Here is a 25,377-nt window from a genome sequence, read left to right as displayed (position 1 = left end):
AAGATTTTTACTGCTCATGTATATGAAGGATGTAAGTAATAAAGTCACTTAGTTCAATACTGTATAGATACTGATAAGTTGGCACAATTTTTAAAGTTAATGGAAATTCCACCTGCTTTCAAGCCACCATCAGTCATAAACCAACGATCAATCACAATCAAGTTGGTCTCATTCGGGAAATCATATCCGTGTATATGTTACTGATTTAAAGATACAACAGTGCTTCTGACCCAATGAGCCCACGCTGCCCAATCACACCAATTAGCCTACTCACCCAAACCTCTTTGGAACATGAGAGGAAGCCGATGCATCTGGAGGAAATCCAATGAGGTTACGGGAAGAACGTACAAACCCCTTCCAGAGAATGGTGGGATTGAACCTGGTCACTGGCACTGTAATAATGTTATCCTTATCGCAGTGCCGTCACGCTGCTCACATCAAGTTCTTTACGTTCTGTATATGGGCTTCATAATCTCATGAGACCACCTCACTACCACTTCTTCACCCCATGTCTCAGCTTGGCTCTGACTTGCCTCCTTTCTCACTGTAGTAGGGAAAGAATAGTGAGGGCTAATATGTAGTATGTATGGAATGCAGAAGTGACAACACCCAAATTTCAGGAACTTCACTAATTATGTTGTAGTGTGCACCCATTGTTGTAATAGAAACATAGATTTACCTATAGACCTGTGGATAAGTCCATTCTGTAATCAGATCCTAATCTGTTACTTACGACTTCCTGTAGCTACCATTCTGTTATGAAAAAGCATTTTACTAGTAATCTCTTCAGCTAAGAATGTAAAAGCTGCATCAAATTCATGCTCAGGTAGATCAGCTTTAGCTGGTCTCCTGGTGAGCACCAGATTTTAATAAATCACCCGTTTTGTTTCCAATACCAATGCCGTGCTCCTCACTTTCAGTTCGCTCCTACACAACAGTTTGTGTGTCCAAACTTCATCTTTGTCCTGTTCACTGATGTCCTCATCAGTAGCTGCCCCTGACCCTGTACTGTCCTTCTTCACTATTTCCACATTAAATAGAAATTAGGGAGAACTAGAAATCTGAAATGAAAACACTAAACTTCTGCAAACATTCAACAGGTCAGACAGGATCTGTGTGACAGAGACACAGAATTCACGTCTCTGCTCAAAGACCCTGTATGCAAACTGGGAAAGACTTACTTATCCCAATGGGTGGATCCCGTTATTCAGAGGGTCTTGGCCAATATTCGCCCCTAAACCCGAATCAGATCAGTCTTCTTCCATTTTCTAATTATAGAACTTGCACCACGCAAACACAATTGACCTTAACAATTAGTGAATCCATAATGATTTTGATTAATTTGTCCATTATTTTTGCTAATTAACTTGCCCAGATGTTTTATTCGTAAGCAGGACATGAGTAATCACACACTTATTACAGCTTGCAGTCCCTGAACAGATGACAAAGTCAGATCAGTTCTCAATGGCAGACTACCAGATTGGAGCTTACTATTTTTTCCAATATTATTTAACTATTTAAGTATTATTGAATATAATTTCCCCATCTGCCATATGAGGAATTGGTCTGTATTTCCGGTCCAAGCCTTTAAATGCTGAAAAAAGATACATTGGTATTGGACAGGGTCCAGAGGAGATTCACAAAATAATCCTAGGAATGAAGGAGTTCATATTAGAGAAGTGTTTGATGTCTCTTGGCCTGTACTCACTGGAGTTTAAGAAGAAAGAGGGGAATCTCATTGAAACCCATTGAATATCGCAAGGCCGAGATAGAGTGGTTGTGGAAAGGATATTACCTATAGCACAGACTCAGAATAGGGGGACATTCCTTGAGAAGTGAGGAAGAATTGCTTTAGCCAGAGAGTGGTGAATCTGTGGAATTCATTGTCACAGACAGCTGTGGAGGCCAAGTCATTGGGTATATTTGAAGTGGGGGTTAATAAGCTCTTGATTAGTAAAGATGTCTAAGATTACAGGGAGAAGGCAGGAGAGTGGGGTTGAGAGGGATAATATATCAGCTGTGATGGAATGGTGGAGCCTATTCATTGGGTTGAATGGCCCAATCCAGCTCCTATGTCTTATAATAGACTCAGTGTTAGATACGCCTGCACAGCTGCTTATGAATACAAATATCTAACCAGCCAATCATGTGGCAGTAACTCAAGGTGATAAAAGCATGCAGACATGGTCAAGAGGTTCAGTTGTTGTTTAGATCAAACATCAGAATGGGGGAAGAAATGTGATCTGAGTGACTTTGACCGTGGTTGGTGCCAGATGGGGTGGTTTGAGTATCTCAGAAACTGCTGATCTCCTGGGATATTGACGCAAAACAGTATCTGGAGTTTACAGAGAATTGTGTGAAAAATTTTTAGAAAGACACCCAGTGCATGGCAGTTCTGTTGCCAAAAAATGCCTTTTTAATTAGAAAGGTCAAAGGAAAATGGCCAGACTGGTTCAAGCTGACAGGAAGGCAACAGTAACTCAAATAACCACACACTACAACAGAATGGCCACTTTATGAGATACAGGAGGTACTGAATAAAGAGCTACTGAGTGTAAGTTATGACATAAATTACATAGACGCGAAGAGAGCAAAAAAAATCACAAGATTCAAAATTGTCCTGTTTTAGCACAGCTAAAAAAAACCCCACACTATCAGTCAAATCCATGGGAGTGCAAGAGATGCTGTGTGGTGTTCTGGTGCTGTGCGTGCATTGCAATTGTGCATATCAGTTTTAAGAATCTGATGGTTGTATGAAACCTGGTGGGGTGTGACGACAGACCTCGGTTCCTTTCTCCCTGACAGTAGCAGAGCGTGTTCAGAACCAGATATGACTTTGGAGCTTTGGTCTATTCAATTGATTGTGATCTTGCATACTGTTTAATGTGTGTTTTACTTTGTTCTGCCTCATTGCTCTGTGTAATTACCTGATCTGTGTGAACAGTGTGAAAGACAAAATTTTCATTTTATCTCTGTACAAGTGACAATAATGAATGAATACCAGTCTTCTAGTCACTAGTCACAGCCTCCCGACCATTTATCCCAGCATGGTTTTCCCATAGACACATGGCCCAAAGACAAGCCCTTCGGCCCACTAAGTCCATGCTGACCACCAACCACCCACGTACAGCCATCCTATCCTAACTTATTTTGTGCTCACCGTTTTCCCGCAACTCATTCATGCACCCCTCCCCACACACACAGGCTCCACCCCACGCCACTTTTAAGCACAGGTTTCAGTGGATAATTTTGCTATCAAACTGTACGTCTTTGGGATATGGGAAGAGACCAGCCTACGCGGAGGAAACCCGCACAGTGAAAGGGAGAAGCTGCGAACTCCACACGGACAGCTGCTGAGGCCGGGATTGAACCTGTGCCTTCGGCACTGTGAGGCAGTAGCTCCACCATCTGCACCATTGAGCCACCCAGACATCCCTCAGTGAATGAGTCCTGATCCCAGGTCCGTGGGCGGCAACATAGCACAATGGTTAGCATAGCACGATTACAGAGCCGGCGATTAATGTTCGGGGTTCAATCCCCACCGCCACCTGTAAGCAGCTTCTGTGCCCTCTCTGTGACTGAGTGGATTTCCTCCGGGGGCTCTAGTTTCCTCCCATATTCCAAGTGGGTTTGTAAGTTTGTGGGCATGCTCTGTTGGCACTGGAAGCATGGCAACTCTTGCAGGCTGCACCAAGTGCATCCTCAGTCTGTTAGTCATTGATGCAAATGTCATATATGTTTCGATATTTCAATCTACATGTGAGAAATAAAACTAATCTCTCAATATACAAAAGCACACAACTCTTTGTTCTATGTACTTCTCTCCATAATAGACACCAAATTTGCATGCAATAAGATATTCAAAGTCCCTCTTGGTGCCACCTAATATTGTGCTCTTTATCTAATATCCATAGTCCACTATTTCTATTGCCCAGGGCAAACACTCCTGTATTTTGAGTGAAGTTTTCAATTGATGTTGAACTAATGGCTTAAACAAATCATATAAGACTGATGTAATATTTTGCTCAGATCATGTTATTCGATGACTGATAATAGATCAAAGGCAGCTAATTAATATTAATTAAATTAAATGAATTCTTCTCAACAACTGCTAGAGCTGAGTGATGGCAGCCTTTATGCGTGAGCTGTGGGTAGGTTCAAAAATAAGCTTTACGTGAGCTGGGGGCAGGTGAGGATTTAAATGTTGATGTTTCTCAGTCTCCTGGTGCACCCTGTGGGGCTATACAATCAGAATCAGGTTTAATATCACCTACTTATGTGATGAAATTTCTTGTTTTGCAGCAGCAGTACTGTGTGATACACCAAAAATGCAATAACTTAAAATAAGAAATTATGTTTTAAAAATTAAATTACACAAGCAGTACAAAAAGAGAGCAAAAATAGTGGGATAGTTTTCATGAGTTGGTTCATTGTCCATTTAGAAATCTGTTGGTGGAGGGGAAGAAGCTGTTGCTAAACTCATAGATGACTGCAGCACAGAAACGAGCCCTTTGGCCCATCTAGTTTGTACTGAACTGTAGTTTGCCCCATTGATCCGCACCTGGACCTGTTCGTTACTTTCCCACCCAGGTATATATCCAAACTTCTCTTAAATGTTGCACTTAAACCCACATTAACCACTTTCACTGGCAGCTTGTACCACTTGCACCACCCTCTGAGTGAAGGAGTTCCTACTCAGGTTGCCCTTAAATATATCACCTTTCACCTTGAACCTATGACCAGGAGTTCTCGTCTCACCCTGCCCGAGGGGCAGAAAGGACTGATGGTATGCCAGTAGAGGTCACTGAAAGCTGGAGGCTTGTCGATCGCCATCAAGAGGCAGTGGTTGGGCCATAGGTGGTCAGAGAGTGACAGGAATATCTGTACGAGGATCTGGTCTGACGCAGATCAGAATCAGAATCTGGTTTGTTATCACTAACATGAGAAAATCTTGCAGATGCTGGAAATCCAGAGCAACACACACAAAACGCTGGAGGAACTCAGCAGGCCAGGCAGCATCTATGGAGAGGATGTTTCTATCATTAACATATGTTGTGACTTTTTTTTTTGTTTTGCAGTAATGCGCTTAAAAATTAGCATAAGTTGCATTATATTTTGGGTGCCACGGCAGCATAGAGGTTGCTGTGATACTATTATAGCTCAGGGCGTCAGAGTTCAGAGCTCAATTCCGCCATCCTCTGTAAGAAAGTTTCTACCTCCTTCCCGTGAGCGTTTGGGTTTCCTCCGGGTGCCCTGGTTTCCTCCCACAGTCCAAAGATGTACCGATTACTAAGTTAATTGGTCATTGTAAATTGTCCTGTGATTCGGCCAGGGTTGAATCAGTGGGCTGCTGGGTGGAATGGCTCATTGGGCCAGAGGGACGGTACCGTGCTGTAACCCGAAATAAAAAATATTGAACATAAGTAAATAGTGACCAAAGAGAGCAAAAATAGTGAGGGAGTGTTCAGTGAGTTCATGGACCATTCAGAAATCTGATGTCAGAGGGAAGAAACTCCTAAATAGTGTGTCCTAACTCAGGTCCTGAACACCATCACTGAAGCCATCAGCGTTGGAGTTGAGTGGGGGAAGTGGTCCAAGCAGACCATTGCCTTTGTCAGAGCTGGGGAGCAGCCAATACCTGCCAAAAGAACATCTGCAGGCATCCTTACCTCTGCAAGGGACTGGCAGCTGTTGGTGGACCTCGAACGGCAGCTGAAGTTCCCCAACCATATCGCAGCCACCACCCTGAGACCAGATATTGTCCTTGTGTCTGAGTCTACTAAGCAAGTGGTGCTGCTGGAGCTGCCAGTCCCATGGGAAGATCGCTTGGAAGAGGCCTTTGAAAGGAAGCTCTCCAAGTACGCAGGACTGGTCAGCAACTGTCAGCAGGCTGGATGGAGAGCGAGGTGTCTCCCAGTGGAGGTTGGTTGTAGGGGATTCGTAGCCCGTTCTTTAGCTAGAGCCTTCAGCATTTTGGGCATCGAGGGAGAGAGGAAGAGGAGAGCCATCCACAGTACCACCGATGCGGCAGAGAGGGCCTCCAGATGGCTGTGGCTCAAAAGAGGGGAGCCATGGAGTCATAAGTAGCTAGCCACCTGGACACAAGCTGGGGTCTGATCAGCCCCGGCTGGGTCACCTGGAGGAGGGTGTATGACGTTGAAAGACCAGAAACACCCGATGATTCCAGGAACATGACTGAAGATGTGTCCAGAGGCATCAGTAGATGTATGTACACAGCAATTTATAGTATTTTTAAATCATTGCACTGTGCTGCTGCCGTATAGCAACACAGTTCTCAACATATCTCAGTGAAAATGAACCTGATTCTGATCCTTAGGCTGCTCTACCTCCTCCCCGATGGTAGTAACAGGAACAGGGCATGCCTTGGGTGATGAGGGACTTTAATGATTCATGCCACTATCTAGAGGGCTGCGGCCCTGTTAGACAGCAGAACTATGCAGTGTGCCTGCTCGCAAGTCTAATGTTGGCACGTACTTTCAGTTTTATCAGTTTAAGTAAACAGTTTAATTGTGCTGCCTTGTGAATGAACTTCTCAACCAGTAGATGCCTTAGTAAACCAGTACTTGGTCTAATCACTACTTCAGTCAGAAGCACATCCCTTATGAATTCTGCTACTTAACAATAAAGAAATTGGGTGAAGACTGAATTGGTCTTAACTGAAGTGCAAGTGCTTTTTCAATGGAGCAACACATGATCTGATAAAGCAGGGCTTTCCCAAACTTCACTGACCTGTCCATGGCATTAAAAAGGTCGGGAATCCCTATGCTGGAGGAACTCAGTGGGTCAAGCAGCATCTGTGAGGAGGGGGAAAGGAACTCGACTTTTTGTGTTGCAACCCTGCATCAGGACTGGCAGTGGAGAACACTGATCTTGGTCTCACCACTCCCCCTTTTCTCTTAATATGGGCCATTCCCCTTCTCCACTCTCAGTCCTGATGCTGGGTCAAAGTTCAAGGTTTAAGTAAATTTATTATCAAATACCTGTACATGTATGATACTATATGCCCTCGAGATTCACTTTCCTGCAGGCATTTAGAAGAAAATAAAGAAATTCAATAGAATTTATAAAAAACTTTTAATAAACAAAGAGTGATCAACAGCTAATGTGCAAAAGAAGATAAATGTAAAAAATGATAATTGCAAATACCGAAAACATGAGTTTTCTAGAGTTCTTCAAAGTGAGTCTGTAGGTTGTAGAACCAGTTCAGCGTTGTGGCGAGTGATGTTACCCACTCTAGTTCAGGAGCTGATGGTTGTAGGGTAATAGATGTTCCTGACCCTAGTGATGTGAGACCTAAGACTCTGTAATTCCTGCCCGATGGCAGTAATGAGAAGTGAGCATGTTCTGGATAGTGGGGTGGGGAGGGGGGTGACTTTGATAATGGCTGCTGCTTTCTTTTGGCACTGCTCCATGTAACTGTGCTCAGCGGTGGGGAGGGTTTGCCTGTGATGGACTAGTCAGTATCCTCCACTTTTTGTTCCTAGGCTTTGGTGTTTCCATACCAAGCCATGGGACAGTTAGGATACTCTCCACTGTGCATCTATATAGAAGTTTGATCCCAACGTGCCAGCACCCTGCACCTTGATGTTAGTGCATCATCTGATGGAAGGACTTCCACCAGTAACATAGATTCTGTTTCCTTTTCCATGTGGCCTGATGTATTGAGGTGCAAAGCTGAGTGGAATGTGAGGATTTGGGGGATAGAGGACACTTCACACAGATATGGAATTATCTGAGGTCATCCACTCTGGTGGGAGGAGTTAGAAATCAGGGTCTTTCTTCAATGGCAAGAGAGTAAAAGCTGCCGGTGTTCAGGGTTTCGTGGTAAATAAATCTCTCAAAGTTAACACGCAGGTGTGGCAAGCAATCAGGATGACAAATAGAGCAATGGCCTTTACTTTTGAACCCAGGTCTCCTTGTAATAGGGATTTAGTCATGGGGTCAGAGGCACAGCACAGATACAGACCCTTCAGCCCAAACGGTCCATGCTAACCCAATTTTCTACATAGTCCTATCTACCCGCATCCAGCCCTCCAAACCCTCTCATCCATGTACCTATACAAAGTTCTCTTAAATCTCACAACTGAGCCTGCATCAACCACCTCATTCCACACTTGCCCCATCCTGAGTGCAGAAGATCCCCCTCAAGTTCCCCTTGAATATTTCACCTTTCACCCTAAATCTGTGACCTCTAGTTCTCGTCTCACCCAACTGAGGATTTATAGTTTCGTACTGAAGTTATAAAGGGTCCTAGTGAGACGTAGTTGGAGTAGTTCCAGTTTTACTATCGTGCACTGGTCTGCAACTGAAGGGAGATATGACTGTGCACTAAACTTTCAGCAGATTAATTCCCAGAATGGCTGGTTTGTCTATGAAGAGTGGTGACGCAGATTGGATCTTTACTGTCTTTGACCTTAGCGGAATGAGAATTGGTCTCACACGTAAAATTCTTACAGGGCATGAGAGGGCAGATGCAGAGCTGATATCGCAAGGCAGCAGTCACTATCTTAAACTAGGGGGCTGGTCATTCAGGTAAAAGAAAAGAAAAGCTTCGCCCAGAGTAGAATTTATGAAAACTATACACAAAGAAAGACAAACAATCACCAATGTGCAAATGAAGACAAATTGTACAAATAAAAAACACAGAGAGCATAAGTCGTAGAGCTTTGAAAGTGAGTTGCTGACAAGGAACACGTGGACTGTGCAGGAACGCAATGCGAAGGTAGCAGATCACACTTGATCATCCACAAGGTCCCAAAAGGTCTCCTCCCCACAATTCTTAAGTTTTTATCTGTTTTCAGATCTTGCTTTTTTAAAAAAAATTAAAGAATGCACTTGACAGACAAAATCTGAAAACGTTAAACACGAGAGGCGCTGGAAATCTTGAGCAAAATGGACAAAACACTGGAGGAACCCAGCAAGTCAGGTAGCATCCACAGAGGGGAATAAATGGTCGACATTTTAGGCTGAGAACATTATCTGAAAGTGTAACAAAGGCAGCTGATGTTTCGCTGAGTTTCTGATTTATTACCCTTCTCTTTCACAGACTTTGATAAACAGCGTGATTTGCCTGCAGTTATTTCTGCCCAATATATTTGGAGGACCTATATGCAAGACAGGGAACCCAGTGACTGATGATATAAAACGCATTGATGAACTGGTAAGTAAAAACCTTGTCATAGCACCTTAATCATAGTAGTTTATAATATAATCTATATTCATAAAAAAATTACAAAATTAAACTTTACATTCATAGTCAATGCATTAAGTTCTGTTGTATTACATTCGATAAAGCCAATAGCACTGTTGTTGTTCATGGCCTCCTGGGGTGATACACTGCTACAATAATTGAAGGGCTTCCTCACCCAACCCGGCACCTCCCTGTCCAGTAGAGGAAGAACGCCACACCATGGTCCTCCCCCACCAGGCCTTTGTGGTGGCTGCACCCAGCATCGGTATAGCTCCCGGCACATACTGTATTCCTGCAGCCTGGAATGTGACAGTCAGCAGCATCCCTCGACAGACATCTTGATGTTTCAGACAGTCCAAAGGGGGGTGTGTGTGTGTGTGTTTGCGTGCGCGCGCCTGGATCAGAGAGACCTCGGGATACAGCTGTAACACAGGCCCTTGCATCTTTCTCCAAACCCTCTTTGCAAACACACAGTCCACAAAGAGGTGACCGACCGTCTCATCCCCAGTACGGTCATCCATGCAGCACGCCATCAGAGTGGTGGTCCGGGTGTGAGGAAGGGTCTGACTGGGAGGGCCTCTCTAACTGCCGGCTAAGCCAGCTCAGCTGGGACTGAAGTTCCATTTTGAAAACACTGCTCTAAGACACTTAGACATCTGATCATACAGCAAGGAAAGGCCCTTCGGCCCAACTCATCCATGCCAACCGTGCTTACCCAGTGAGCTAGTCCCATCTTCCTGCATTTCTTCAACAGATAAGTGTGATGTGGTTCATTTTGGTAGGTCAAATTTGAAGACAGAATATAATGTTAATGGTAAGACTCTTAGCAGTGTGGTGAATCAGAGAGATCTTAGGGTCTGTGTCCATAGGACACTCAAAACTGCTACGCAAGTTGACAGTGATGTTAAGAAGGCGTATGGTGTGTTGGCATTCATCATCCGTAGGATTGAGTTCAAGAGCCATGAGGCAATGATATAGCTGTATAAGACCTTAGTTAGACCCCACTTGAAATACTGTGTTCAGTTCTGGTCACCTCACTGCAGGAAGGATGTGGATACTATAGAGAGAGTGCAGAGGAGATTTACAAGGATGTTGCCTGGATTGGAGAGTGTATCTTATGTGAATAGGTTGAGTGAACCTGGCCTTTTCTCCTTGGAGTGACGGAGGATGAGAGGTGACCTGATAGCGGTGTATAAGATGATGAGAGGCATTGCTTGTGTGGATAGTCAGAGGCTTTTCCCCAGGGCTGAAATGGCTAACGCAAGGGGGCATATTTTTAAGGTGCTAGGAAGTAGGTACAAGGGGGATGTCAGAAGTAAGTTTTCACACAGAGAGTGGTGGGTGCGTGGAATGCACTGCCAGCGACGGTGGTGGAGGTGGATACGATACGGTCTTTTAAGAGACTCTTGGATAGGTACATGGAGCTGAGAAAAATAGAAGGTAGGGAAATTCTAGGCAGTTTCTACAGTAGGTTACATGGTCGGCACAACATTGTGGGCCGAAGGGCCTGTAATGTGCTGTAGATTTCTATGTTCTATTTGGCCCATTGCCCTCAACACCTCTCCTATCCAGATACTTAGCTAGGCAGCATTTAAATATTGCTAATGTGCCTACCTCTATCACTATTTCTGGCCGCATATTCCAAACCCACATCACACTTTGCATGAAGAAGTTGCCCCTAGTGTCGCTTTTAAATCTCTTAAACTATGTCCCCTTGTTTTCAGCAGCCCCTCCCAGAGAAAAATTTAAACTTACACCCTGTCTACAACCCTCGCAATCTCAGAGTCTTAGAGGCATAGAACAGCATAGCACAGAAACAAGTCCATTGATCCATCTCGTCCATGCCAAACTACGCCCTGCACCCGGGCCATAACCCTCCATATCCCTCCCATCCATGTACCTATCCAAATCTGTGTCAGTGTTGAAAATGAACCTGCATCCATCACTTCTGGAGGAAACTTGTTCCACACTCTCACCACCCCCGTGTGAACAAGTTTCCCCTCACGTTCCCCTTAAACATTTCACTCTTAACCTATGGCCTTACTTCTAGTCTCACCCAAGCTCCGTGGAAAAAGCCTGCTTGCATTTACCCTGTCTGTACCCTCATAATTTTGTATACCTCTATCAAATCTCCCCTCATTCTCCTACACTCCAGGTAATAAAGTCCTAACCTGTTCAACCTCTCCCTGTAACCCAGGTCCTCAAGTCCCAGCAACATTGTTCCTTGTACATTCTCTCTGCACTCTTTCAAACCCATTTACATCTTTCCTGCAGGTAGATAACCAGAACTACACACAATGCTCCAAATTAGGCCTCAGCAATATCCTATGAAACATCAACATAACATCCCATCTCCTGTACTCAATACTTAATTTATGAAGGCCGATGTGCCAAAAGCTTTCTTTATGACCCTATCTACCTATGATGCTGTTTTTAAGGATTTATGCATCTCTCTTCTCAGATCCCTCTCCTGTACCCGACCGCTCACTATGTAAGCCCTACCCTGGTGTGTCCTCCCAAAGTGCAACACTTCCCTGTTTTCAGTTCCATTTATCATTTTACAGCCCATTTTTCCAGCTGGTCCACATCCCACCTCAAGCTTTGATGGTCTTCGTCACTGTCCACTACACCCACAATTTTGGTGTCATCTGCAAATGAGGTGATCCAATTATATTGTTTTTTTTCCCAAATTGCTTCACGCACGACAAATTTCTTTGTCTTATTGTCATTGCAGCTGTATATCTAATTCCTTCACATATGTGTGGGCTTTATTGACAAGACCAGGGCTTATCTGAACCAATTTGTCCCCAGGGGGAAATAATATACCAACCACATTGGTGGGTCTGAAATCGCTGGATTTTGTAAGAACACCATATTGCCTTCCCTGTGGTGGACCAGATTCACTGTTCACAGCCTTGCTGTATTTTTTCTGATTGATACCAGCTGGTATGTACAGTATCATAACCTGTGGACTTTAATCAGGTTGGATGCGGTCCGCAACCCGTTTATTTGACGCTAAAGCTCCCAGCTACAGTACAGCACTGGGATTGGAACATACACTTAGTGGACACTTTAATAGGTACAGAGGCCACCTTATACAGTGACCACTGAGTGTACATACATGGTCTTCAGCTGCTGTAGTCCATCCACTTCAAGGTTCGACACGTTGTGCATTCAGAGATGCTCTTCTGCACACCATTGTTGTAAAGCGCGGATATTTGAGTTACTGTTGCCTTCCTGTCAGCTTGAACTAGTCTGACCATTCTCCCCTGACCTCTCTCATTAACAAGGCACTTTTGCCCACAGAACTGCCACTCATGGGATGTTATTTTGTTTGTCATGCCATCTTTGTAAACTCTAAAGACCATTGTGCATGAAAATCCCAGGTGATCAGCAGTTTCTGACATACTCAAACCACTCCATCTGGCACCAACAATCATTCCGCGGTCAAAGTCACTTAGACCGCATTTCTTCCCCATCCAAATGTTTGGCCTAAACAATAACTGAATCACTTGACCATGTCGGCATGCTTTTATGCATTGAGTTGCTGCCACATGACTGGCTGACTAGATATTTGCATTAACGAGCAGGTGTGCAGGTATACCTAATAAAGAGGCTCAATCATGCAACCTTCCAATTAGTATAAGAACCAACCGACCTGGACTCTGTCCAGTTCTACATAGTAAGATCCCACACACAACAATGAGATGAACAGACAGTCTTATTCTGTGTGACGCTTAAACAAACTGAGGTAGAAAATCAGTGCCATGGCCAACGCTTCAGGTGAACCACAAGACATAGGAACAGAATTAGGACATTTGGCAATCGTCTGGTCCACCATTCCATCATGATTGATTTATTATCCATCTCAACCCTATACTCCTGCATTCTCTTCATAACATTTGTCAAAGGACACTACGCACAGAAGCCATATAGTCTGTGCCAAACCATTAATCTGCTTAGTCCCACGGACCTGCAGCACCCCAACCATGGTAATCCATACCTCTCCCATCCACATACCTATCCAAATTTCCCTGAAGTGTTGAAATCGACCTCACATCCACCACTTGTGCTGGCAGCTCATTCCACAGTCTCACCACCCTCTGAGTGAAGATATTCTCCCTCATGTTCCCCTTAAACGTTTTACCTTTCACTCTTAACCCACAACCTCTAGTTGTACTCTTACCCGGCCTCGGTGGGAAAAGCCTTCTTGCATTTACCCTATCCATTTGAGGCCCTCCCTTTGTCAGGGTCAACCCAGAGTGCAGTGGCTCTGTGGAATTCTAGACTCAAGACTGTTTAGGAGTCTGTCTCCGAGTATGTTCCAGACCATGTTAAGGGAATCAGGCCAGGGCGGTATGATATGGAGACACACAAGCCAGGGCAATATGATATGGAGAACAAGCTGTTGTCCATGTAGCACGCTCCCCTTCTCCACACACGGCTGATGAATCCTAAGGAACGGCAGAAACAGTTTTGGAACTGCAGTATGGCTAGTCAGGACTGAACTCAATGTAGGACTGCCTTAGGGACTCCAGCTCTGAATTTTTCTTCAGGGTTTTCTCCTGAAACCTCCTCCATGAGTGGGTAGAGCCGCAAAGGCAGCAGAGGTTTGAGATCAGAGTCTTCCTTCTTCTGTGTGAGCTGCCAACCATGTCTCATGAACCCCATCTGCCTGAAGTGACTGGTTTTAAAGCACCAGTAACCACCTTTGCTCCTTCTCCTGTCAGTAGAAACAGTTCCACTGGGTTTCATAAACCACACGTGGAGGCCAGGAGTTGGACATAGTTGACAGAGGCTATTTGAGGTGCTCGCCATTGGGAGCACTGAATAGGTAGTGGGAGCTTATCCTCACTACCACCCCAAGCTATAACAACCTTGAGCAACATATTTGTCCATACCCTTCATAAATTTGTACAACTCTATCAAATCTCCCTCAAACTTCTATGTTCTAGGGAATAAAATCCTACCCAATAACTCAGGTCCTCAAGTACTGGAAACATCTTTGTAAGTTTTCTCTGCACTCTTGCAATTTTATTGACATCTTTTTTGTAAGTAGATGACCAAAACTACACATTATACTCCAAATGAGGCTTCACTAAAGTCTTTACAATTTCAACGTAAAGTCCCATCTCCTGTATTCAATACATTGATTTATGAAGGTCAATGTGTCAGAAACTCCCTTTATGACCCTATCTACCTGTAACATCACTTTCAAGGGATTATGGATCTGTATTCCCAGATCCCTTCTTTCTACTGCATTCCTCAGTGCCCTACCACTCACTGTGTAAGACCTACCCTAGTTTGTCCTCCCAAAGTGCAACACATCACACTTGGCTGCATTAAATTCCATCTGCCTTTTTTCAGCCCATTTTTCCAGCTGATCCCCACCCCACTACAAGCTTTGATAGTCTTCCTGTCATCAACTACGCCCCAAGTTTGGTGCCATCCGCAACTTGCTGATACAGTTTCCCACGTTGTCACCCAAGTTGTTGATATAAATGACAAACAACAATGGACCCAGCACCAATCCATGGGGTACACCACTAGTCACAGGCCTTCAGTCAGAGAGGCGACCATCTACAACCACTCACAGGTTTCTTCTGCAAAGCCAGTCGCTAATCCAATTTACTCCCCTCATTTGAACGCCAAGCAACTGAACCTTCTTGACCAACCTCCCATGAGGGTCCTTGATAAAGTCCATGAAAATAACATCCACTGTCTTGCCTTCATCAACTTTCCTGGTAACATCCGCAAAAAAGGCTCTACGAGATCAGTTAGACACGACCTACCATGCAGAAAACCATGTTGACTATCCCAAAACAGTCCCTGTCTATCCAAATACTTGTATATTCAGTCCCTTAGAATACCATCCAATGACTTTTCCACTATTGATGTCAGGCTCACCAGCCTATAATTTCCTGGTTTATTCTTAGGGCTTTTCTTAAACAACGGAACAACATTAGCTAACCCCAATCCTCTGGCACCTCGCCTGTGGCTAAGGCTGTTTGAAATATCTCTGCTAGGGCCCCTGCAGTTTCTACACTAGGCTCCCACAGAACACTTTAGGTCAGATTAGATTATGAGAACACTCAGTCCTCTTTTATTGTCATTTAGAAATGCATACATGCATTAAGAAATGATACAATGTTTCTCCGGAGTGATATCACAGAAAACAAGACGGACCAAAGACTAACACTGACAGAACCACATAATTATAACATATAGTTACAGCAGTGCAAAGCAATACCGTAATTTGATAAAGAACAGACCATAGGCACAGTAAAAAAAAGTCTCAAAGTCCCGAGTCGATCGACTCCCAAGTCCCCAATAGCAGGCGGCAAAAGGGAGAAACTCCCTGCCATAAACCTCCAGGCACCGTCAACTTGCCAATACCTTGGAAGCACCCGACCACAGCCGACACTGAGTCCATCCGTCCGAAAACTCTGAGCTTCCGACCAGCCTTCCGATACAGCCTCCCGAGCGCCTTCGACCTCTCCCCGGTCGCTGAAACACACAAAGCTGAGGATTTCGAGGCCTTCAGCTCCAGAGGTTCCGGTTACCACACAGTAGCAGCGGTAGCAAAGCCGACATTTCAGAAGTTTTCCAGATGTTCCGCTGTGCTCTCACGTCTGTCTCCATCAAATCAGAATTGTGCACAGTCCCCTACTTGACAGATAACAGATATTCATCACCGAAGTGGCCACACGCGCTGTCGTCGCGCCGCCATCTTCTCCCCCCTCAGGGATTTGCCAGGGATCTATCCACCCCAATGGGCCTCAAGACAGCCAACATAATCTGTAATCTGTATAGGGTCCATGAACTCACTGCTGCATTGCCTCGTTTCTATAGACTTTTGTATCCATCTCCTGAGTAAGTGCAGATGCAAAAAGATCCATTTCACACTTCCCCATCCCTTTTGTCTCCACACATAGATTAACACTAATCATCTGGAAAACCAATGTTGTCCCTTGCTATCCTTTTTCTCTTAATACATTTGAAGAAGCCCTTAGGATTCTCCTTCACCTTCTCTGCTAGAACAACCTAAGCATTCTTTTAGCCTTCCTGACTTCCTTAAGTATTCTCGTGCATTTCGTATACTCTTCAAGTGCCTCATTTGTTCCTACCTGCTTGTACCTGCAATGCACCTCCTTCTTTTCCTTAACCAGAGCCTTAATATCTCTCGAAAACCAATGTTCCCTAAGCCTGTTAACCTTGCTCTTTATACAAACTCTGTACTCTCAAGATTTCACTTTTGAAGTCCTCCCATTTACCAACTACACCTTTGCCAGTGGCAACCTGTCCCAATCCACACTTGCCAGATCCTTTCTTTTACCATCAAAATTGTCCTTTCTCCAATATAGAATCTCAACCTGAGGACTAGACTTGTCCTTTTCCATAATTACCTTGAAACTAATGGTATCATTATCACAAGATGCAAAGTGTTCCCCTACACAAACTTCCATCTCCCGCCCTGTCTCATTCCCTAATGGAAGATCTAGTATCACACTCTCTCATTGGGACTTATATGTACTGATTAAGGAAACATTTCTGACACATTTGACAAACACTTTCCCATCCAGCCACTTTACAATATGGGGGACCCAGTCAATATGTGGAAAGTTAAAATCACCTACTATCACAACCTTATGTTTCTTGTAACAGTCTGTGGTCTCTCTATAAATTTGCTCCTCTAAATCCTGCGGATCAATGTGTAGTCTACGATATAATCCCATTAACATGGTCATACCTTTTTATTCCTTAATTCTACCTATATAGCCTCACTAGTCGAGCTCTCCAGTTCGTCCTGACTGAGCACTGCTGTGACATTTTCCCTGACTAGTATTGCCACCCCTCCCCCTTTAATTCCCCCTGCTCAATCATGCCTAAAGCAATGGAACCCCAGAGTACTGAGCTACTAGTCCTGCCCCTCTTACAATCAAGTCTCACTAATGGCTACAATGTCATAATTCCATCCTTGATGCCCTGACTAATCAAGAACCTATCAACATCCACTTGAAGAATACCTGGTGACTTGGCCTCCCCAGCCATCTGTGACAATGAATACCACCCTCTGGCTAATGAAATTCCTCCTCACCTCTTTTCTAAAGGGCCAACCTATTTTGAGGCTGTGGCCTCTGGTCCTGGACTCGCCCACTTTAAGAAAAGTCCTCTCCAAATCCACTCTATCTAGGCCTTTCAACATTCAATAGGTTTCAAAGAGATCCTCCCTCATTCTTCTAAATTGTAGTGAGTACAGGTCCAGAGCCTTTACATGAATTGGAACTGAAGTAAGGCCTCAACCTCAAAGTCGGCCATCTTTCTCCCTCCGCGGATGCTGTGTGACCCATTGAGTTCCTCCTGGAGTTTGTTTTTTTTTCTCTCTGTCTTGCTCCAAATTCTGGCATCAACAGCCTCCTCTTTTCTCTTATACTTTATACTTTATTGTTATCAAACAATTGATACTAGAACGTACAATCATCACAGCGATATTTGATTCTGCGCTTCCCACTCCCTGGATTACAAATATTAAATATTAAAAATTAGTAAATATTAAACATTTAAATTATAAATCATAAATAGAAAATAGAAAAATGGAAAGTGAGGTAGTGCAAAAAAAAAACGAGAGGCGGGTCCGGATATTTGGAGGGTACGGCCCAGATCCGGGTCAGGATCCGTTCAGCAGTCTTATCACAGTTGGAAAGAAGCTGTTCCCAAATCTGGCCGTACAAGTCTTCAAGCTCCTGAGCCTTCTCCCGGAGGGAAGAGGGACGAAAAGTGTGTTGGCTGGGTGGGTCATGTTCTTGATTATCCTGGCAGCACTGCTTTGACAGCGTGCGGTGTAAAGTGAGTCCAAGGACGGAAGATTGATTTGTGTGATGTGCTGCACTGCGTTCATGATCTTCTGCAGCTTCTTCCGGTCTTGGACAGGACAACTCCTATACCAAGTTGTGATGCACCCTAGAAGAATGCTTTCTACAGTGCATCTATAAAAATTAGTGAGGGTTTTAAGTGACAGACCAAATTTCTTTAGTTCTTATCGTGTGTGGTGTTGGGTAAGTTAGGGCCACAGGGTACAAAATTGCCTTTAACTCCCTTTCAAGTGGTCCATTGCACCCAGAGTTTTCGAGTCCATCTTGGTTTGTTTAAAACGTAAAGGAGTGACCCCCATGTGCGTGTAGGTAAGCAGGAGAATCCGGGAGAGCAATTTAGGGATAATATGAGGGAATTCGAGTGAGTGCATGCTTGATGGTTAGCACAGACTCAATGGACAGAAGGGCCTGTTTCTCTAACCTGTAAAACTAAGCCTCAAAATGATCCAATAGTACAGGAAATCTGAAATATAATCTGTGAATGAAATAAGCCGTCAACGTGAAGGGCCCCTACAACAGTAAAGAAAATCTCAGTCATCCAAAATAAGATGGTATATTGTTGGAAATATTCAGTGGATTAGGAGAGAGAGAGAGTACCCATAATTCAGGTCAATGCTCTGTTCTGCCTGGTGTCCGTGACTGACGTGCTGTGAATTAGCGGTGTCCCTTTTTACATGTAAATGTCTTTCCGCTGACTTTAGCTGTGTGCATTTTAAGCAGTTGTCCCTCTTAAAGGGAAATGCATTGGTCTGGGAAATGTCCTTCACATCAAAAAAAGCAGTATTTCAGTGCTGGGGTGGGGTCTACCATCTATTACCAGTGTAGTGGGCTGATCCTGCAGTGTCTCCTGCAGAGTTGTGCACGTTAGCTGCAGACACAGGAGATGCAGATGCTGGAACCTGGAGCGAGATGCAAACTGCTGGAGGAACTCAGTGAGTCAGAGAGTCGTAAAGCATTACAGCACAGAAGCAGGCCCTGTGTTTCAGGGGAGTGTTTCTGACAAACCCTGACAACCCCTGACCCAAGCAGATCCATGGGGAAGTATTTGTGGAAGTTTTTAGACTTTGTCCTAACCCTGCCTCTTCTAAAAGCTCAAGGTATGATTGCAATGGAAGACCTAGTGCCAGCACTAATAGTGTAGGGTGGAGGAAAAGAGTCATAGTCGTATAGCATTAAAGCACAGAAACCTGCCTTTCAGCCCATCCATTCCGTGCTGAACTGTTATTCTGCCTAATTCCATTGACCACAGCCTTCCATAGTCATAGTAGTAGTCATAGTCATACTTTATTGATCCCGGGGGAAATTGGTTTTCGTCACAGTTGCACCATAAATAATAAATAGTAATAGAACCATAAATAGTTAAATAGTAATATGTAAGTTATGCCAGTAAATTATGAAATAAGTCCAGGACCAGCCTTTTGGCTCAGGGTGTCTGACCCTCCAAGGGAGGAGTTGTAAAGTTTGATGGCCACAGGCAGGAATGACTTCCTATGACGCTCTGTGTTGCATCTCGGTGGAATGAGTCTCTGGCTGAATGTACTCCTGTGCCCACCCAGTACATTATGTAGTGGATGGGAGACATTGACCAAGATGGCATGCAACTTAGACAGCATCCTCTTTTCAGACACCACTGTCAGAGAGTCCAGTTCCATCCCCACAACATCACTGGCCTTACGAATGAGTTTGTTGATTCTGTTGGTGGCTGCTACCCGCAGCCTGCTGCCCCAGCACACAACAGCAAACATGATAGCACTGGCCACCACAGACTCATAGAACATCCTCAGCATCGTCCGGCAGATGTTAAAGGACCTCAGTCTCTTCAGGAAATAGAGACAGCTCTGACCCTTCTTGTAGACAGCCTCCGTGTTCTTTGACTAGTCCAGTTTATTGTCAATTCGTATCCCCAGGTATTTGTAATCCTCCACCATGTCCACACTGACCCCCTGGATGGAAACAGGGGTCACCGGTACCTTAGCTCTCCTCAGGTCTACCACCAGCTCCTTAGTCTTTTTCACATTAAGCTGCAGATAATTCTGCTCACACCATGTGACAAAGTTTCCTACCGTAGCCCTGTACTCAGCCTCATTTCCCTTGCTGATGCATCCAACTATGGCAGAGTCATCGGAAAACTTCTGAAGGTGACAAGACTCTGTGCAGTAGTTGAAGTCCGAGGTGTAAATGGTGAAGGGAAAGGGAGACAAGACGGTCCCCTGTGGAGCCCCAGTGCTGCTGATCACTCTGTCGGACACACAGCGTTGCAAGCACATGTACTGTGGTCTGCCAATCAGGTAATCAAGAATCCATGATATCTGGGAAGCATCCACCTGCATCGCTGTCAGCTTCTCCCCCAGCAGAACAGGCCGGATGGTGTTGAACGCACTGGAGAAGTCATAAAACATGACCCTCACAGTGCTCGCTGGCTTGTCCAGGTGGGCGTAGACACGGTTCAGCAGGTAGACGATGGCATCCTCAACTCCTAGTCAGGGCTGGTAGGCGAACTGGAGGGGTTCTAAGTGTGGCCTGACCATAGGCCGGAGCAGCTCCAGAACAAGTCTCTCCAGGGTCTTCATGATGTGGGAGATCAATGCCACCGGTCTGTAGTCATTGAGGCCGCTGGGGTGTGGCGTCTTCGGCACAGGGACGAGGCAGGACGTCTTCCACAGTACAGGAACCCTCCGGAGCCTGTATTCCACACCCTTCCATCCATGTACTTATCCAAACCTCTCTTACATGTTGAAATCAAACCCACATCCATCACTTCCACTGGCAGCTCACTCCACGCTTTCTCCACTCCAACTCGCACGCTTAACCTATGACCTTTAATTCTAGTCTCATCCAACCTCAGTGGAAGAAGCCAACTTGCATTCATAGTAATGGTTACAAAATCCAGATAAGATATATTGCCGAAGTCCCTAATGTGGTATGTACAGCATTGTACCTGTTGACCCGTCAAAAGTGTAACCCGATCTATAGCCCTTATTATTTTGTATACTCTTATAAAACTTCCCCTCAGTCTCCCACGCTCCAGGAAATAAAGTCCTAACCTTTTCAACTTTTCCCTTTCACTCTGGTCCTGTAGTCCTAGCAACTTCCTTGTCCATTTTCTCTGCACTCTTTCAATCTTATTGATAAGATTGAACATACTATCCCATATGTTGATGACCAGAACTGCAGTGCTCCAAATTAGGCCTCACCAACATCCTATACAACTTCAACATAACATCCCAAATCCTGTACTCAGTATTCTGATTTATGAAGGCGGGTGTGCCAAAAGCTATCTTTACAACCCTAGCCCTTTATGCCACTTTCAAGGAATTATGGATCTGTATTCCCAGACCCCTTTGCAGGCAGCATCTGTGGAGGCAAAGGAGGATGGTCAGTGTTTAGAGTTGAGACGCTGCATCAGGTCTTCGTGTTGAAAAGTGTGATGACTGGTACCTTCACTCCCTTCTCCTTCTCCTCTTTATAATATTGCCTCCTTTGCACTCTCACTCCTAAAGCTGAAACATCAACTATCCTCCTGCACTCTCAGATGCCGAGTGACCCGCAGAGTTCCTTCAGCACAGCACGGCCTGCGTGTTAGATGCGTGGAATTAGGGGTACACAGGACATCTCCTAGTGGGTGGATCTCCACTGGTTGCTTCAGTCTTTGTTTGTTTGTGTTTTTTCATTGATTCTATTACCGCTTTATTCTATTGTGAATGCCCGCAAGAAAATAAATCTCAGGGTGGTATATGGTGACATATATGTACTTTAATATAAATTTACTTTGATCTTTGAAACTGAAACTGCTGCTGGAGGTAGTCAGGGTCTCGGGGTGGTGGGCTGATCACACCTTTCTCCTCCAATGGAGACAGTGCCCGAACTAGACACATGGGAGAGGATCGGCTGGGAGGAAAGCACCAAGTATTGCACAAGGCCTTCCCAGATTGGGCATGGGCTCCAAGACTGCATTGGGGTTGAATCCTTTGTCATCTTTTATAAGTAGACTCCGTATTAACTGTACAGTGAAAGACTGTCCCTCCCTTTAAGATTTATTCAAGTGACAATCCTCTTTCTGCCAGAGCCTCTTGTCTGCTGAGGTAATTCTCAGTCCTATTTCCAGGCCCCATGCCACATCATGCATATGCAGTCAAAAGTCAAAATAAATTCATTATCAAAATACTTATATGTTACCATATACTATCTTGAGATTCATTTTCTTGCAGGCATTTACAGGAAAATAAAGAAATACAATAGAATTTATGAATACTATACATAAAGACTGACAAACAACCGATGTACAGTTTGTTCAAATAGAATAATACTGAGAACATGAATTGCAGAATCTTGAAAGTGAGTCCATAGGCTAGGGAATTAGTCCAGTGTTGAGGTGAGTGAAGTTATCCACACCGGTTCAGGAGCCTGGGGATGATTGTAGTGTGGTAATTGTTCCTGAACATGATGGTGCGTGTCTTAAGGCTCCTGTTTCTCCTGCCCAGTGGTAGAAGGGCATGGCCTGGATGGTGGAGGACCTTAATGATAGATACTGCTTTCGTGCAGCAGAGCTCCTTCTAACCATGCTCAATGTACGCAGTTGCAAGTGTAAATATACACAGGTGCCAACCATTATACTTACTATCCCCGTTCCCGTTCCCGTACCAACATATCAGTCCACAGACTCCTCTAGCCTTCAACCTGATGGCATGAACATCAATTTATCCTTCTGGTAAAAAAAAATTCCCTCCCCCTTCCCTCTTCTTTCATGCCCCACTCTGGCCTCTCACCACTTCTACTTATTTGCTTATCACCCCCCCAGTGCCCCTCCTCCTTCCCTTTCTCCCAAGGTCCTCTTTCCCCTCCTATCAGGTTCCTTCTCATTCTTACCCACCTGGCTTCACTCATCTCGTTCTAGCAAGTCTTCCCTCCCCACTTTTCTATTCCGGCATCTACCCCCTTCCTTTCCAGTCCTGAAGAAGAGTCTTGGCCCAAAACATCAACTATTTATTCTTTTCTATGGATGCTGCCTGACTTGCAGAGTTCCTCCAGCATTTTGTATGCGTTGCTCTGAGTTTCCAGCATCTGCAGAATCTCTTGTGTTTATGATTGAAGCTCTATGTTGTTCTTTGCAGAATGTCAGGTTTTTTGTCTGTCACTTAAGTTTTTCTTTATTTTTCTTTTAGGTTGGGAACTTGCCAAGTGATTACAAAATCCAGATAAGATATATTTCTAAAGTCCCTAATGTGGTATGTACAGCATTGTACCTGTTGACTTTAGTAAGTTTCTTTTCCATTTAACTTCAGAGGAAGTTAACTTTGAAAGTAGCTTGAGAAATTAGTTATCATTCTCGTAAAGTAAACATCCACTGCCCATTGAGGCAGTGAGCTAAACATCCCAGCATTCGTTGGACAAGTGTTTCCCTCAGGTCTTTTCTGATACTTCTACCAAATATTTTAATTTCATGGCCCCACTGCTATACCCGACCTATGTCTGGTGATTACCCCCTCTGCCAAGACAAATACATCCTCCTCATCTCTGGTCCAACCATATAGGGTTTTGGCCAGAAAAGCACACCAGTGCCCCTACTTCCTCAGAAGGTTAAGGACATTAGCGTGACCCATTGACCCTCACTAATTTTTACAAGTGCACCACAGAAGGCATGCCATCCAGATGCATCACTGCTTGGTACAGGCAACTGCCCTGGCCAAGACCTCAAGAAACTGCAGTGAGTTGTGAGAACAGCCCAGCCCATCACGCACGCCATCGATCTCTCCTTCAGATCTTTTACACATCCTGCTTCCTTGAGAAAGCAGCCAACGTGATCGAAGATCCCAACAACCCGGACATTCTCTCTTCTTCCCCAGCTTCCATCGGGCAGAAGATACAAAAGCATGAAAGCACATACCACCAGGCTCAAGGACAGCTTTAATCTCACTGTTATAAGGCTATTGAATGGACCTCCTGTACAACAAAGGCGAGCTTTTGATATCTCAGTCTATGTTGCCATACCTCATTGTCCACCTGCACTGAACTTTCTGTGTAACTGTAACACTCTATTCTGCATTGTTATTGTTTTTCCTTTTTGTGCCACCTCATTGTACTAACGTTTGGAAAGATCTGTCGGATGGCATATCTTGGTACACATGATAATAATAGACTAATAAACACTAGAGATTCTGCAGACACTGGGAATCCAGAGCAACACACACAAAAAGCTGGAGGAACTCAACAGGTCAGGTAGCATCTATGGAAATGAATAAACAGTCGACGTTTTGGGATGAGGCCCTTCAGGACTGGAAAGGAAGGGGGCAGAAACCAAAATAAGGAGTACAAGCTGGCAAGTGGTAGGTGAAGACAGATGAAGGGGAAGGTGGGTGGGTTGGAGAGGGAGGTATGAAGTGAGAAGGTGAGGGGGTGATAGGTTGAAAAGTTAAAGAGATGAAGAAGGAGGAATCTGATAGGAGAGGACAGTGGACCTAGGAGAAAGGGAAGAAGAAGAGCATGAGAGGGAGGCAGGTGAGGAGACGAGAAGGGGTAAGATGGGAGTCAGAATAGGGAAATGGGGGAGAGAGAAGAGAAATTACCAGAGGTTGGAAAATTCAGTGTTTGTACTTTCAGATTGGAGGCCACCCAGATAAGATATGAGATGTTCCTCCTCCAAACTGCGAGTGGGCCTCATTGCAGCAATAGAGGAGAACATGGGCCGGCATGTCCGAATGGGAATGGGAAGTAAAATTAAATTGGGGGGCAGTGGGGTAATCCCACCTGTTTCAGCAGACAGGATGAAAGTGCTCGAGAAATTCACACTCTGCAAGTCTCAGTACGATTTTAAACAACTCATTTAAATCTCTCCTCAACTTCCTCTCTCCCAAAGAAAATAATCCAGACTTTCCTGGTTACTGTTCTCAAGGTTTGGTAATATCTTTGTAAACGTCTTCTACATCCTTCCTATAGTGTGACCTAAACTTGTAGACTGTGGCCTAACAAGTGTTTTGTATAGTTAAATATGACCTCCCTAATCTTGTATACTGTTCTTTTCTAATCAATGCTAAAGTGTTTTAGTTAAAGTATACCATTGGTTGCATGACAACTAAACAGTTACCATGGCAACCTCACATAATGGTGACCCCAGTCTAGCTCTCTTTGAACCACCTATGGTGCTTCTGTCACATGACGACCCCTCCAATCTTCTTGTCCAATCAAAGAGTCCCTCTCAGATGCTTTCATTACTCATCATTGAAAGAGTTTGAATAACAAGATAAAGCGCCGTTAATGGTCTCCAATTCCCCTATTATTTATGCCCCACGCGCTGGA

General features: G+C 44.5%; 1 protein-coding gene across 3 annotated transcripts in view; it reads left to right on the top strand.

Moving 5' to 3' along the window:
- kitlga (kit ligand a) overlaps nt 1-25,377 on the top strand; it is a 137,330-nt gene that overhangs the window by 37,032 nt on the left and 74,921 nt on the right. For all 3 annotated transcript variants that reach the window (XM_063058370.1, XM_063058369.1, XM_063058371.1), the window contains exons 2-3: nt 9,068-9,181; nt 23,247-23,309. In XM_063058370.1, the coding sequence (XP_062914440.1) occupies nt 9,068-9,181; nt 23,247-23,309 (177 nt within the window). The remainder of the gene's footprint in view (nt 1-9,067; nt 9,182-23,246; nt 23,310-25,377) is intronic.

The sequence above is a fragment of the Mobula hypostoma genome, chromosome 9 (assembly GCF_963921235.1).
Source record: "Mobula hypostoma chromosome 9, sMobHyp1.1, whole genome shotgun sequence".
Lineage (NCBI taxonomy): Eukaryota > Metazoa > Chordata > Chondrichthyes > Myliobatiformes > Myliobatidae > Mobula > Mobula hypostoma.
Note: the sequence above shows the minus strand (reverse complement) of the source record. Positions and strands in the feature narration are given on the sequence as shown.